This window comes from Schistocerca cancellata, chromosome 2 (genome assembly GCF_023864275.1).
Source record: "Schistocerca cancellata isolate TAMUIC-IGC-003103 chromosome 2, iqSchCanc2.1, whole genome shotgun sequence".
NCBI classification, from domain to species: Eukaryota; Metazoa; Arthropoda; class Insecta; order Orthoptera; family Acrididae; genus Schistocerca; species Schistocerca cancellata.
Window position 1 is genome coordinate 745,876,887 of NC_064627.1, and position 14,702 is coordinate 745,891,588.

At 39.0% G+C, this 14,702-nt stretch overlaps 1 protein-coding gene across 1 annotated transcript in view; it reads left to right on the top strand.

Moving 5' to 3' along the window:
* LOC126162558 (RNA demethylase ALKBH5-like) overlaps positions 1-14,702 on the top strand; it is a 124,035-nt gene that overhangs the window by 77,100 nt on the left and 32,233 nt on the right. Inside the window, exon 5 of the mRNA XM_049919145.1 lies at positions 13,244-13,324. Coding sequence (XP_049775102.1) covers positions 13,244-13,324 — 81 coding nt within the window. The remainder of the gene's footprint in view (positions 1-13,243; positions 13,325-14,702) is intronic.

A 14,702-nucleotide genomic window follows, 5' to 3' on the forward strand; every position in this document is an offset into this window, starting at 1 on the left:
CCTCTTGTGTGTTCGCGCTATGTAACCAGTAATCTTGCTAGTGGCTGACTATAACACGTGCCCTATGCTCTGAATAGCTGCTGTCATCGGCTGGCGAGATCTCGTGGCTTGAGATATGACTCGCTTACAAAAGGACATCACAACCTCGGTTGCAACGCTCCGGAAACTAACAAGCTGTGTTTGGTGCAATTCGAATTTATACTTTCGTAATACGAAAATATGCGGCGTACATGTTGCTGCAAATCAAAGGTCTTTCCAAAACTTCTCTGCTCCGGCTTTTCTTTTTTTCCCGGGAAGTTCTACGCGATTATATGAAACGTTAACCATTCAAAGGATTGATAAGTTTTACAGTTCCGAGGGAACTTTTTCTGTGCTAAGTGACAGTAGGCCACCCGGGAAAAAGCATATTTTTTAAACGAGATATCCGGGAGAAATCCGGGAATTTTTTTTCCTTGTCCCTGTATACACCCTGTTGTTGGTATGTCTGGCCTTCGAAAGTGAAGAAGTTGTGGGTCAGGATGAATGAGGAAAGAGGTTTTAGGTAGTGTGGCAGGTGATCGGCGTGAAAGGAAGTGCTCCATCGCAGCTAGGCCCTGGACATGCGGAATATTTGTGTATAAGGAAGTGGCATCAATGGTTACAAGGATGGTTTCCAGGGGTAACAGACTGGGTAGGGATTCCAGGTGTTCGAGAAAGTGGTTGGTGTCTTTGATGAAGGATGGGAGACTGCATGTAATGGGTTGAAGGTGTTGAGCTACGTAGGCAGAGATGCATTCTGTGGGGGCTTGGTAACCAGCTACAATGGGACGACCGGGATTATTGGGTTTGTGAATTTTAGGAAGAAGGTAGGGGTGCGGGGTGTCGGTGGGGTCAGGAGGTTGATGGAGTCAGGTGAAAGGTTTTGTAGGGGGCCTAAGGTTCTGAGGATTCCTTGAAGCTCTGCCTGGACATCAGGAATGGGATTACCTTGGCAAACTTTGTATGTGGTGTTGTCTGAAAGCTGATGCAGTCCCTCAGCCACATACTCCCGACGATCAAGTACCACGGTCGTGGAACCCTTGTCCGCCGGAAGAATGACGATGGACCGGTCAGCCTTCAGATCACGGATAGCCTGGGCTTCAGCAGTGGTGATGTTGGGAGTAGGATTAAGGTTTTTTAAGAAGGATTGAGAGGCAAGGCTGGAAGTCAGAAATTCCTGGAAGGTTTGGAGAGGGTGATTTTGAGGAAGAGGAGGTGGGTCCCGCTGTGACGGAGGACGGAACTGTTCCAGGCAGGGTTCAATTTGGATAGTGTCTTGGGGAGTTGGATCATTAGGAGTAGGATTAGGATCATTTTTCTTCGTGGCAAAGTGATATTTCCTCATTACCTTAGCCAGCTTCATCCTGACCCACAACTTCTTCACTTTCGAAGGCCAGACATACCAACAAATGAAGGGAACAGCCATGGGTACCAGGATGGCCCTCTCGAACGCCAACCTATTCATGGGTCGCTTAGAGGAAGCCTTCTTGGTTACCCAGGCGTGCCAGTTTGGTACAGATTTATTGATGACATTTTCATGATCTGGACTCACAGTGAAGAAGAACTCCAGAATTTCTTCTCCAACCTCAACTCCTTTGGTTCCATCAGATTCACCTGGTCCTACTCTAAATCCCGTGCCACTTTCCTTGACGTTGACCTCCACCTGTCCAATGGCCAGCTTCACATATCCGTCCACATCAAACCCGCCAACAAGCAACAGTACCTCCATTATGACAGCTGCCACCCATTCCACATCAAACATTCCCTTCCCTACAGCCTAGGTCTTCATGGCAAACGAATCTGCTCCAGTCCGGAATCCTTGAACCATTACACCAACAACCTGAAAACAGCTTTCGCATCCCGCAACTACCCTCCCGACCTGGTACAGAAGCAAATAACCAGAGCCACTTCCTCGTCTCCTCAAACCTGGAACCTCCCACAGAAGAACCCCAAAAGTGCCCCACTTGTGACAGGATACTTACCGGGACTGGATCAGACTCTGAATGTGCCTCTCCAGCAGGGATACGACTTCCTCAAATCCTGCCCTGAAATGAGATCCATCCTTCATGAAATCCTCCCCACTCCACCAAGAGTGTCTTTCCGCCGTCCACCTAACCTTCGTAACCTCTTAGTTCATCCCTATGAAATCCCCAAACCACCTTCCCTACCCTCTGGCTCCTACCCTTGTAACCGCCCCTGGTTTAAAACCTGTCCCATGCACCCTCCCACCACCACCTATTCCAGTCCTGTAACCCGGAAGGCGTACACGATCAAAGGCAGAGCCACGTTTGAAAGCACCCACGTGATTTACCAACTGACCTGCCTACACTGTGAAGCCTTCTATGTGGGAATGACCAGCAACGAACTGTCCATTCGCATGAATTGACACAGGCAGACAGTGTTTGTTGGTAATGAGGATCACCCTGTGGCTAAACATGCCTTGGTGCACAGCCAGCACATCTTGGCACAGTGTTACACCGTCCGGGTTATCTGGATACTTCCCACTAACACCAACCTGTCAGAACTCCGGAGATGGGAACTTGCCCTTCAGCATATCCTCTCTTCTCGCTATCCGCCAGGCCTCAATCTCCGCTAATTTCTAATTTCAATTTGCCGCCGCTCATACCTCACCTGTCTTTCAACAACATCTTTGCCTCTGTACTTCCGCCTCGACTGACATCTCTGCCCAAACTCTTTGCCTTTACAAATGTCTGCTTGTGTCTGTGTATGTGCGGATGGATATGTGTGTGTGTGTGTGTGTGTGTGTGTGTGTGTGTGTGTGTGTGTGTGTGTGTGCAAGTGTATACCTGTCCTTTTTTCTCCCTAAGGTAAGTCTTTCCGCTCTCGGGATTGGAATGACTCCTTACCCTCTCCCTTAAAACCCACATCCTTTCGTCTTTCCCTCTCCTTCCCTCTTTCCTGACGAAGCAACCGTTTGTTGCGAAAGCTTGAATTTTGTGTGTATGTTTGTGTTTGTTTGTGTGTCTATCAACCTGCCAGCGCTTTTGTTTCGTAAGTCTCATCATCTTTGTTTTTAGATATATTTTTCCCACGTGGAATGTTTCCCTCTATTATATTTACAAATTTAGATCAATTTAAAATCAGCTAATTCGTATACACATATATTTACAGACTTCTAATTAGAGACAATTGTTGGATTTACTCCTGGTATACAATACGTTTTTTACAAATAACTTATTAAATAATGTAAAGCCACACTGTTTACTCGTATCTCACTATCAGTCACTGCACACATCGTTTCATAACACTTCGCGCCCACACACAAAGAGGTGATCTCTGGGCCATTTTCTGTTCTGAAACTTCCTCTTTCCTGTCCTGGAAAACTGAGTCACCATCCCTCCATAATGAGTGAGATGTTGAGCTCAGAAAGAGGAAGAGGTGTTAGTATCGTGCTATACGTAGCTTGGGGGGGGGGGGGGGGGTGTAAGTATTTATAGAAAGGAAAAAAGGAGGAATAAAACATAAGGTGAAGGTTGTATGTGGAATGTTGGATATTTCATTATTATTATTATTATTATTATTATTATTATTATTATTATTATTATTTATTTATTTATTTGTATAACATTTATTTTATCAAACCCCTACTCTGTGCTAAGTAATCCTTCAATATATAGAATGTACTGCATAACAGATACTTTTATCTGTCTTTTTAAATAAGTTTATGTTTGCAACTTCTTTAATCTCTTTTGGTAATTTATTGTACAGTTTTATTCCTTAATAGAAAATGCTGTTTTGAGTTTTATGTTTATTTTTTCTTGGTAAATGTAAATTGAGTCTCTCTTGTTGCATGGTCGTGGACAGAGCTGTTTGTGCAGTAATTACCCATGCTATTTCTGATGTGTACAGCTGATGTAAATGTATTCACATGGAGCAGTTAAAATCCCCAGTGTTCTGAACAGATCATTACAATGAGCTTGACTAGTATTTTTGGTCATTATTCTTGTGGCTCTTTTCCGAAGTTTGAAAATTGTGTTCATATTTTGTGCATTTGTTCCCCAAAAAATAATGCTATAGCTAAGAATTGAGAGTACATATGAATAATATGTAATTAAAAGACACTGCATGTTCCACACTGATAATAGGATACTAAGGGCATAACATGCTGATGGCATTCTGTTTGCAAGTGCCTTTGTGTGTTCACACCACTTCAACTGAGAATCAATATTCATTCCTAGAAATTTTGCATTTGTTGCGCTGTCTATAGAGGTGCCATGTACATTTAATTTAACATTCATTTTTCCTCTTCAAACTGAAATTCATGGCATTAGTTTTCTTTATGTTCAATGTCACTTTATTACTTATTGACCAATCATAAACTTCCTTGAGTTTCATTTGCTTTCTTGGCAAGGAGTTCTCGTTTTCTTAGTGACTGTAATATTGCTGTCATCAGCGAAGAGAATGTTTTTCATCATGAGTCACACTACTGGGAAAGTCATTGATGTATATCAGGAACAGTATTGGTCCTAATACGCTACCTTGCGGACCCCTGTATTAATGTATTTTGGTTCTTATAAGTGTTCTACTAAATGTTTAGATTTATTTGAAGTATGTGTTATCTCTGCTCTTTGTACCCTGTCTGTTAGGTATGATTGAAACCAGTCATTAGCTACCCCTCTTATTCCTAATGCTTGTAATTTATTTAATAGAATCTTATGGTCAACTGTATCAAACGCCTTAGAAAGATCCAAAAATATGCCTGTGGTACACTCATCTTCATCAAGAGCATCAAGTACAACTTTTGTGAATACTACTATGACAGACTCCATATTTTTTGCCACTTTGGAAACCAAACTGTGATTCACTTAAAAGATTGTATTTATTCAGGTAATTCATTAATCTATCTTTCATAATTGCTTCTATTATTTTTGAGAATGGTGACAGCAAGGAAATGGGCCGGTAATTTTCTATGTCTTCTGCATTACCTTTCTTAAGCAAAGGTACAACTCTTGCCTGTTTTATCTGCTCTGGAAATGTCCCTGATGTGAAGGATTCTTTTATATTTGTTAAGGGGCCTTGTCTAATCCCTATGCATTGTTTCATTACTTCATCTAAGCCTACTGACTTTTTATTTTTTAGTTTTTGAGCAGTTTTATTGACTTCATTGTCTGTGGTTGGAAGTAACCTCATTGTATTTAGTGCAATATTATTTACAGGTGTTTTATTTGTTTGGGGGAATTTTTGCTGTAACTTTTCTGCAATACTTGAAAAAATGCTCGTTTACATAGTTTGCTAAGTGTTGTGGATCATTTATGACCTAACCCCCCCCCTCCCCCTCTCTTAGCAGTATGTTATTCTACATTTGTTTGCCTCTTGCCGTTTCCTTTTTTATAACATCCCAGACTGCTTTGCTTTTATTCTCTGCATTATATATTATTTTGTCTGTAAATGACTTTTTTGCAGCAATCAACACCTTCCTATAGATCTTTTTGTATCTATGATAGAAATTTAAGAATTCTGGATCATTGCGAGTCTTTTTCATGGAACAGAGGTGTTTAAGTGTTTGGGAGGACTTCTTAATACCTGCTATTATCCATCTGTTTTTGTGAGACATTGATACAGACATGCATACTTTTGGAAATGCCTTTTCAAAGTTCAATTTAAACAATGTGGAGAATTTAGAGAATTTCATATTCACATTGGTTTCCTTATACACTTCATCCCAGCTTTGTTTTTCTAGTTCTTTTGAAAAATCTTTTATTCTGATTTCTGATAGGTGTTGTTTGTAGGCTTGTAGTTTATGGAATGATTTATGCCTGATTTTATTGTTGTTTGACAAAGATAGTCTGATAGTCATAGATCTTTTACAGCTGCATCACATTTTTCCCTGTCCATATTTGTGGCCACATGGTCAATTACTGATGATGAAGTTGTTGTGGTAACCCTTGTTGCACTATTGACCAATAGGGACATGCCAAAAAGGTGCTGCTAGATTCATTTATGATATTAGTGTTGATATTAAGGTCATGTCTTGATTGAACTGTGTTCCTTTTCTGATGTAAACGCGTGATCCTCCACCTCTTGAAGTAGTTCTGCAGTAAGAGTTTGTCTTTTCATATAATGATAATACTACATGTTGGATTTCTGTGTCTCTACACCAGTGTTCAATAATACAAACTACTTTGCAGTTCAAAGATTGGAGCTCAACTTCTAATAGTTGTATTTTATTTTTTATTGATTGCATGTTTTGATGGAGGATTGTCAAGTCTGTGAAATACCCCATGTTACTCTTTCCAATGGTTTGTTTTTCTTTGTAACATCTGGTATATGTGATATTTGAGGTGTTAAAATCTGTCTTGTGAGTGGTTGTTTCAGTATTTTTTAAAGTGCCAAAGATGTTCTTTAGGCAGGGGAACCTGTTGTCTGGATTTATCCTAAAAAGACCTACTTTTCCTACCTATGACAACAGATATTTGACAATGTGTGCCCTGAACACCCCCCCCCCCCCCCCTCCGGTACTTTCATGAATCAGCTGATCAGCTGTACCAGTCTTCCCTTCCCAGTCCTGTTTTGGTGTAGGCCATAATAATAATAGAAATACAGTGGCATAATAGAATAATAGCAAAGATAACTATTTTAACATAATTGTTTAGCTGATACCTTTATTATCAGTACTACATGAATTATGAAATGAATAACACGAAAGTATTGAAAGCCACAATCACATTGTTATGCCAAGTTTTCCGTCTCACGTCTATGCATTATATATCTAGGACATCTTTGTAAAACTCCTTGGCATGATCTGGAATTTCAAAATAGTTTAGCAAGGCACACACATCTCTCTTCTTTTCTGTGTGTACCACATTTCGTTTTGGTAAAATTGTGGATGTTAGTACTTTTGGATAGCATGGTTTCTTTCGTCTCAGGATGTCCATTTGTACTGGGTGTCCAGAGTATGTATCACATACTGACCAGACACATTAACAGTTTTCTGTGCTTTCTTGTATGAGCTGACTCGCAGGCTGGTCATTTTGAATGGTATCTTGGATTTTAGTACTTTCTGGCACTATCTTTGAGATTTTTAGCACTAATTTGTGTTTAGAACTTTGAGAGTACTATTCTCTTCTACAATATCAATATTCTTTAGGTGACAAAATGCTTTTTTTCTGTATGACTTCTCAGTTCTACCAAACAGTTGGTTTGGGGGCATGTAGCTATGGCCATGAACAGGTAAGTAATGATGAAAATTATTGAATCTTGTGCTGTTTTTCCAAGTACACTGCAAGCATCACAGTCGCACAGCTGTTTTTATTTTGGCTACCACAAGAATCTGAGATTTATATAAGAAACCTTGCTGACTGACAGTTTTGGAATAGCTCGGTTTTGCTGCATGTCAAAGCAAATCTCAATAACATTTCAATTCTCTTCCTTCATTACATCATAAAACCACTTTGCAAAAATTTTATGTAATCAATGTCTAGTTTGTAATTCATTCTTCTTCTGCAGACTTGTTTCTATTTTTATTTCCATTAAATGAACATTAGAAGTGGAGCAGGTGTACTGAATGATAGATTGAAGTGTTTGTAAAATACATGCTTGTATTTTTATAAGGAGCATTGTTCCAGTCTTAAATTTTATCTTCGCAGAATCTCTTGAACATTTTGACTGAAATCTGGAGGCAAATAACCTCTCTTAGACATCCCTCTTCCCTGATGGCTCTTTCTGAATTTATATTTTTTAGCAACATTCTTAATGGCTATTGTTACTTCTTTATGACCCCTTCCTGTTCTGTTGCTTCCTCTCATCTCATCTGCTTGCTAGATAACCTATCATGTGATGCTAGATACTTGTTGGAAAGCTGTAGAACAAACAGGCACTACTTCACCATTCCTTTTTCCATTGGTGTACTTCCTGTCATTGCTTTCTTCCTTTTTGCATTCTGGGTATGCATTACTCTGCATTGAGGTGAAGAAATTTTAGCAGAAACTTAACTTGAGCCATTTTATTTAATGATACAGGGTACTTTTCTGGTTCAATTTTATGTAAAAATAAACACCTATTTCTTGCAGTCACTTGTTTATAATGTATATGTTTTACAGTTTTTTTTGTTGATATCAGGTAATACAGCACACTTTCTAAACAAATTAGAATATTCTGAATATTTTTGAACGTGCTTACGCTTATTAAAAAATTACAAAGAAATTGATGCAATGTTTTTTCCAAAATGCTTCCTCAAATTGAGGTAACATTTAATCCAATGTTATACATTTGAAGGAGACCAATTTTTACCAGATATGCATGACATGATGGCTGAGGTACTAGACCTATTTAATTCCACCTATTATTTATATTACAAGGATAAGAAATATCACAACTTACATTTTAATTTTTATAATTTTTTGCCTAATAAAAGTTATTTTTTGTATAATTTAGTTAATTCTGCAATAGAGCTTAGGTGTACTATATAAGTATGGACTATTGCAAGTTACAGAAAAAATTAGAGCAATGCTTTATAAACTTTAGGAAATATTTGTACCTGAATTCTCAAAAATACAACTAGTGGGAAATTGCGAATGACGATATGAGTCCAATTAAACAGTGCCTTAAAACATTCCTGAAGCATAGTCTTCATCCTGCAGCATTTCTTCATCTTCAAGCTTCCTTTTGGTATTCCTTTTAGCACTTCTTGATTCTTTGGTAACTTGAAGAGTGAGTCTTTCAGCTTCATGCTCCCGTTGTCTGTCACACACAAGCAATTGATCTTCTATATTAGAGCCACATTTTATTCCTAAATTTCTCAGGACTTCCAACCTTCCTCTCACACCATCATTGAAACATATCACTGCATCTAGTAAACTGACTTTTAATCTATTTAGCCCTACAAAAACATTCTTGGGTACTCTTTCCCATATGCAGTGGTTGAAACTTTCATTTGTATTCTGAGTGTCCCCATGAAGACAATTACTGAGCTAAACAGGATCAGTCAGATCTCTAAAAATTGGTTTTATTTAATTCATAACAGGCTCGGGAAGAGAAAGCTTATGGTGGTATATTTTACGATATTCTTTTGCTTTTTGGTAACCACACCAGGAATCTGCTCTTTAAGGCAAAGTCCGTGAACGGGCTAGTCATATGTGAACAACTTATGAAAGTAGGTGGCCCATACAGATTGTCTTATTGCTGTAACATCATTCAGAGGTGCAGTTTGTCTAATGACCAGTCCATAATAACTCCGAAGGAGGTCTATTCCAGTTTGTCAACCTGCCGAGGCCAGACAGAGATTTTCCATCAGAGAGTAACTTTCCTTTCATTTCTCTTCGTAGCTTCCTCAATGTAGCACCTATCCTCTTTTGCACATGTCCACAACACTCCAGTTTTGTTACCAAGGTATCACCATAAATATTGAACTCATTAATTTTATTGAAAGCTTTAGAGTCCCCATCGCTTAGATGCTTCATATACATAAAGTTATAAATGGGCACTGACGTCTGAAATATTTTTAGAGCTCCATCACACTCCATACCTCCACTGTAACTATCATAATTCTTAGAACACTGATGTCCAATATGTCCTTCAGTGTTACCATGGCAGGTGTGGCAGTACTTAGATAAGCACTCAACATCAACTACTTTTCCATTATTCAGAGAAGTAGCCCTTAAAACACTATTCAAGGAACGATGTCCTCGACATTGCCATGTCCCATAAAATCCATCACCAATGTCCCTGATTCCACTAATATCTACAGTTTCTTCTACTGCACGTTTCATAGATGCTTTAGACACAACTGTCAAGGCACCTAAAACTATTTTGATGTACTTGCTGAACATACTGGGAGGAAGGTCCATCAAACCACAAAACATTTGAGCAACCTTCCCCCCCCCCCACCCCACCCCCCCCACCCCCCCCAAACAGCATCATTATTAACACAAAAATTTGAATCACCCGGTGGTGTGTCATGTGGGAGTTTTTTCCCTGAAGAACTGATACATAGGTTACTTTCAACAGTGTGGTTTGCTTTGTTTGTGAACTGGTTACCATGGAATTTCCTTTTATTGTATTTATTGATGCATGGCATAGTTCGTATTTATTGCACGCTAAGGGATATGTACTTCCACAAATATATGTAGCACTAGGGCACCAAACATTCAGTAACACGTGAACAAAGTGCTTCAACGAAACAAAAGTAAATACTAACAAAGATAATCATTTACAGACACCAGAAACGTGCACGGTTACCAACACATACAATGTATCATACATATAATTGCTGGAAACAAAGTTCACAGTTCTTTTCAAAATAATACTGGTTTCTGTAACAGAAATAAAGGGGGCATGGCGGCATATATGACCATAACTTTAAAATTTAGTGTATATAGGTCATTTTTCATTTGAAAGCCTATAATGTATACAGGGCGTTACAAAAAGGTACGGCCAAACTTTCAGGAAACATTCCTCACACACAAAGAAAGAAAATATGTTATGTGGACATGTGTCCGGAAACGCTTACTTTCCATGTTAGAGCTCATTTTATTACTTCTCTTCAAATCACATTAATCATGGAATGGAGACACAGCAACACAACGTACCAGCGTGACTTCAAACACTTTGTTACAGGAAATGTTCAAAATGTCCTCCGTTAGCGAGGATACATGCATCCACCAACCGTCGCATGGAATCCCTGATGCGCTGATGCAGCGCTGAAGAATGGCGTATTGTATCACAGCCGTCCACAATACGAGCACGAAGAGTCTCTACATTTGGTACCGGGATTGCGTAGCCAAGAGCTCTCAAATGCCCCCATAAATGAAAGTCAAGAGGTCTGAGGTCAGGAGAGCGTGGAGGCCATAGAATTGGTCCGCCTCTACCAATCCATCGGTCACCAAATCTGTTGTTGAGAAGCGTACGAACACTTCGACTGAAATGTGCAGGAGCTTCATCGTGCATGAACCACTTGTTGTGTCGTACTTGTAAAGGCACATGTTCTAGCAGCACAGGTAGAGTATCCCGTATGAAATCATGATAACGTGCTCCATTGAGCGTAGGTGGAAGAACATGGGGCCCAATCAAGACATCAACAACAATGCCTGCCCAAACTTTCACAGAAAATCTGTGTTGGTGACGTGATTGCACAATTACGTGCGGATTCTAGTCAGTCCACACATGTTGATTGTGAAAATTTACAATTTGATCACGTTGGAATGAAGCCTCAACCGTAAAGAGAACATTCACACTGAAATGAGGATTGACACATTGTTGGATGAACCATTCGCAGAAGTGTACCCTTGGAGGCCAATCAGCTGCTGATAGTGCCTGCACACGCTGTACATGGTACGGAAACAACTGGTTCTCCCGTAGCACTCTCCATACAGTGACGTGGTCAATGTTACCTTGTACAGCAGCAACTTCTCTGACGCTGACATTAGGGTTATCGTCAACTGCACGAAGAATTGCCTCGTCCATTGCAGGTGTCCTCGTCGTTCTAGGTCTTCCCCAGTTGCGAGTCATAGGCTGGAATGTTCTGTGCTCCCTAAGACGCCGATCAATTGCTTCGAACGTCTTCCTGTCGGGACACCTTCGTTCTGGAAATCTGTCTCGTACAAACGTACCGCACCACGGCTATTGCCCCGTGCTAATCCATACATCAAATGGGCATCTGCCAACTCTACATTTGTAAACATTGCACTGACTGCAAAACCACGTTCGTGATGAACACTAACCTGTTGATGCTACGTACTGATGTGCTTGATGCTAGTACTGTAGAGCAATGAGTCGCATGTCAACACAAACACCAAAGCCAACATTACCTTCCTACAATTTGGCCAACTGGCAGTGAATCAACGAAACTAAAATGAGCTCTAACATGGAAATTAAGCGTTTCCGGACACAATTCCACATAACATCTTTCCTTTATTTGTGTGTGAGGAATGTTTTCTGAAAGTTTGGCCGTACCTTTTTGTAACACCCTGTATATAGGAAAGACTATAGAATTTGATAAAGTCATTAAAAATATTTCAATTTTCCCACCACTTGTAAGTACCCTGTATCCTTAATGATGATGTCATGTGGTGGTGAAAGTGGGGAATATCTTTGCAGCAGAGTTAAACAACTTTGCACTATTTCATTCCTTTAGCTTTTGAAGACAAAACCTCAAGTTCATGATTGCATTTAATGCTAGGTTCCTTTTTACACTTTTTGCTTTTCGTTTGAGGTCAATGTAAGCTCTTCTTCAGTCGCGATTTTCTCCATCAGAACATTCTTTGGGTTGTATGCATTATCAGAATCGCAAGGATCATCATCCATTCTACATCTGCTTTCTGCTTCTTTGTAGACATACACTTAAGTGTCAAGTGAATATTTGTCGGAAAGTAAGGTGCAGGTGTTAGACGACAAAATCTGGTTGCAATACTATTTCCACCAGTAAAAACAATGAGAACATCACTTAGTACACCCAGTATATTCCATTATTGTTAACTGCTTGCTGGGGAAAGAGCCGAGACACTAGAGAGTAATTATATTGCATTTCATTTGTCAACTTTTGCTGTAACTGTTAGAATGCCTGTATTGTGTTTTGCTAAAACCTTGTGACTTGGAGCGTTCATACACTCAGCAGTATTTGACTTTTGCTAAAACTTGGTTCGGGGATTGATGTAAAAGGTCGACATTAAGCCATTACCATTCCCATCTCAATTTTTTTTAATATGTTGAGTTTTGAAAAAATGCCCCTCAATTCTGAGATTAACTGGAAATGTTATCTTAAATTTAACAAATATTACTACCATCATTTCAAGATGTACCTGAATAGCATAGTAAAATTTGGGTCCTGTTAAGTGTACAATGAAAGGAAATTAGATCCAAGGTGTGAAATGTCAACTAAAAAGTAGATTTAATGAGATAATAGAACTTAACCAGTCATAGGCTGCGCAAGTTTGGTAGGTGAGGTTCTTTTGACACACATGATGAAGCTTATTCACTATATGACATACATGACTGAAGCTTCAGTCTGCATTAGTGTAGTATTGTTATATGCAGTTATATCCATTGGTATATTATTTGATAGAGCAGTTAGTGGGAACTGTATAGTATTGAGCTATTGTACATATTTACATCAACCTGTATAGCTACCTTTAGTAACCATCTCTTGGCAAATTTGAAAATAGCCAAGGTATTTTAAACACACTGTTAATTATATTTTTATGGTTAACACCGTAAAAGTAAATTGTTAATACTGCAAAACTGCAGTAATGTTTTTTTTTTCTGTACACAGTGGCTTCGCAGCAGATGAAATTACACATTGTGTGAGGCCTGAAGATACTATTGCTCGGCGTGCTGTTATCTTACTTAGAAGGTAATTCTTTGCACACATAGAAGTTATATAACAAACAAAATACCGTTGCAAAGTTTCTTTGTTCTATGCTACTCTTTATTTTATTTTGTCATTTTAGATTATGTGATTGTTTTAATGGGAAGGAAACCATGATGTTAGAATTTCTATGCGTAAATGATCATGACTTCAGAAATGGCCTATCTATAACATCAAACCTGCTTTAAACAGTTTGTATAGGCAGTTACAGAATTTGTAATCAAACATAGGTTGGATTTGTCATTCAGAAGCATTATTATTTGAAAATATTTTGTTTATATTTATAGCTAAACAGCTACAGCACACCTCGTATTCTAACACTATCTGTATAGTTTACCAAAAGCACTCCATACCATTACTTTTTCTGTCCATTTAGTCGCTTTCAAGTAACCTAGGTACAAAAACTTGACAGCTGGTTCTGTTACTTCATTCTTGATTTGTTCTGTTTTCTTTACAAAGTATTTATTTAACAGCCTCAAAAAGTAATTAATTAAAATTTTAAGGCCTCCTTTTAAACCCGTTCTATCAACTTCCATTCATTGTTGAAGTTAATATATATCACAGGCAAACAGGGCAATATACCCAACAGAATGGCAGTTTACATATGTTCTGTTCATGCATATTCTTCCATTCCCCCAGTTTAGTGTTGTGAGAACTCCCTCTAGGCCTGTTGAATATAATTTTGATGAGACTAAAGTTCCTTGCCTGACTTTGATTCCAGTACTGAATTTCCCACTATCCTGGAGAGTCATATGGAAGCTGCAGCACACACTGATGTAGTATGAAGCAATGCTCTGATTCTCAATGGATGTTTGTACAGACTTCATTTTTCCCCCTGTCTGGTTGCTGATAATTTTAGTGCCTTACATGGAACAGGCTGATGGGTCGACTTTTCTGTTAAATGTCTCCTTTCATGTAGGAGGAGGAAAATTTCAACATTGTTCCTTCTTGGGGATTAAGACAACCCTCAGCTTACATTATATACAAAGTAACACAATCAGAACTACTCTGCAAACTGATTTGTGAACTGGTATTCTCAAATTTTTTTGCTGCTGTCAACTGTTAATAAATCTACATCCATTTCTTTTTGTGCCTCCTCCTTTTCTACACACATGCTTATAAGTTAATGCATGTTAGAGAGACATAAAAAAAAGAAATGTGGTGGTAACATTGTGTAAGCTAAACTGTTGCTGTACAGCACATAAAGACTGCTTTGTGTGCTTGCAAGTCTGTTTAGGCAGAAGCCTTTGGTAGAGTAGTTCTGTTGTGCGGGCTGCATACGTACACAATTTCATCTGAGTCCCAATCTCATTTTTCTACTGTGCTTTGTATCCATATGTGTTTTTAGTATATTGTCAGTGCA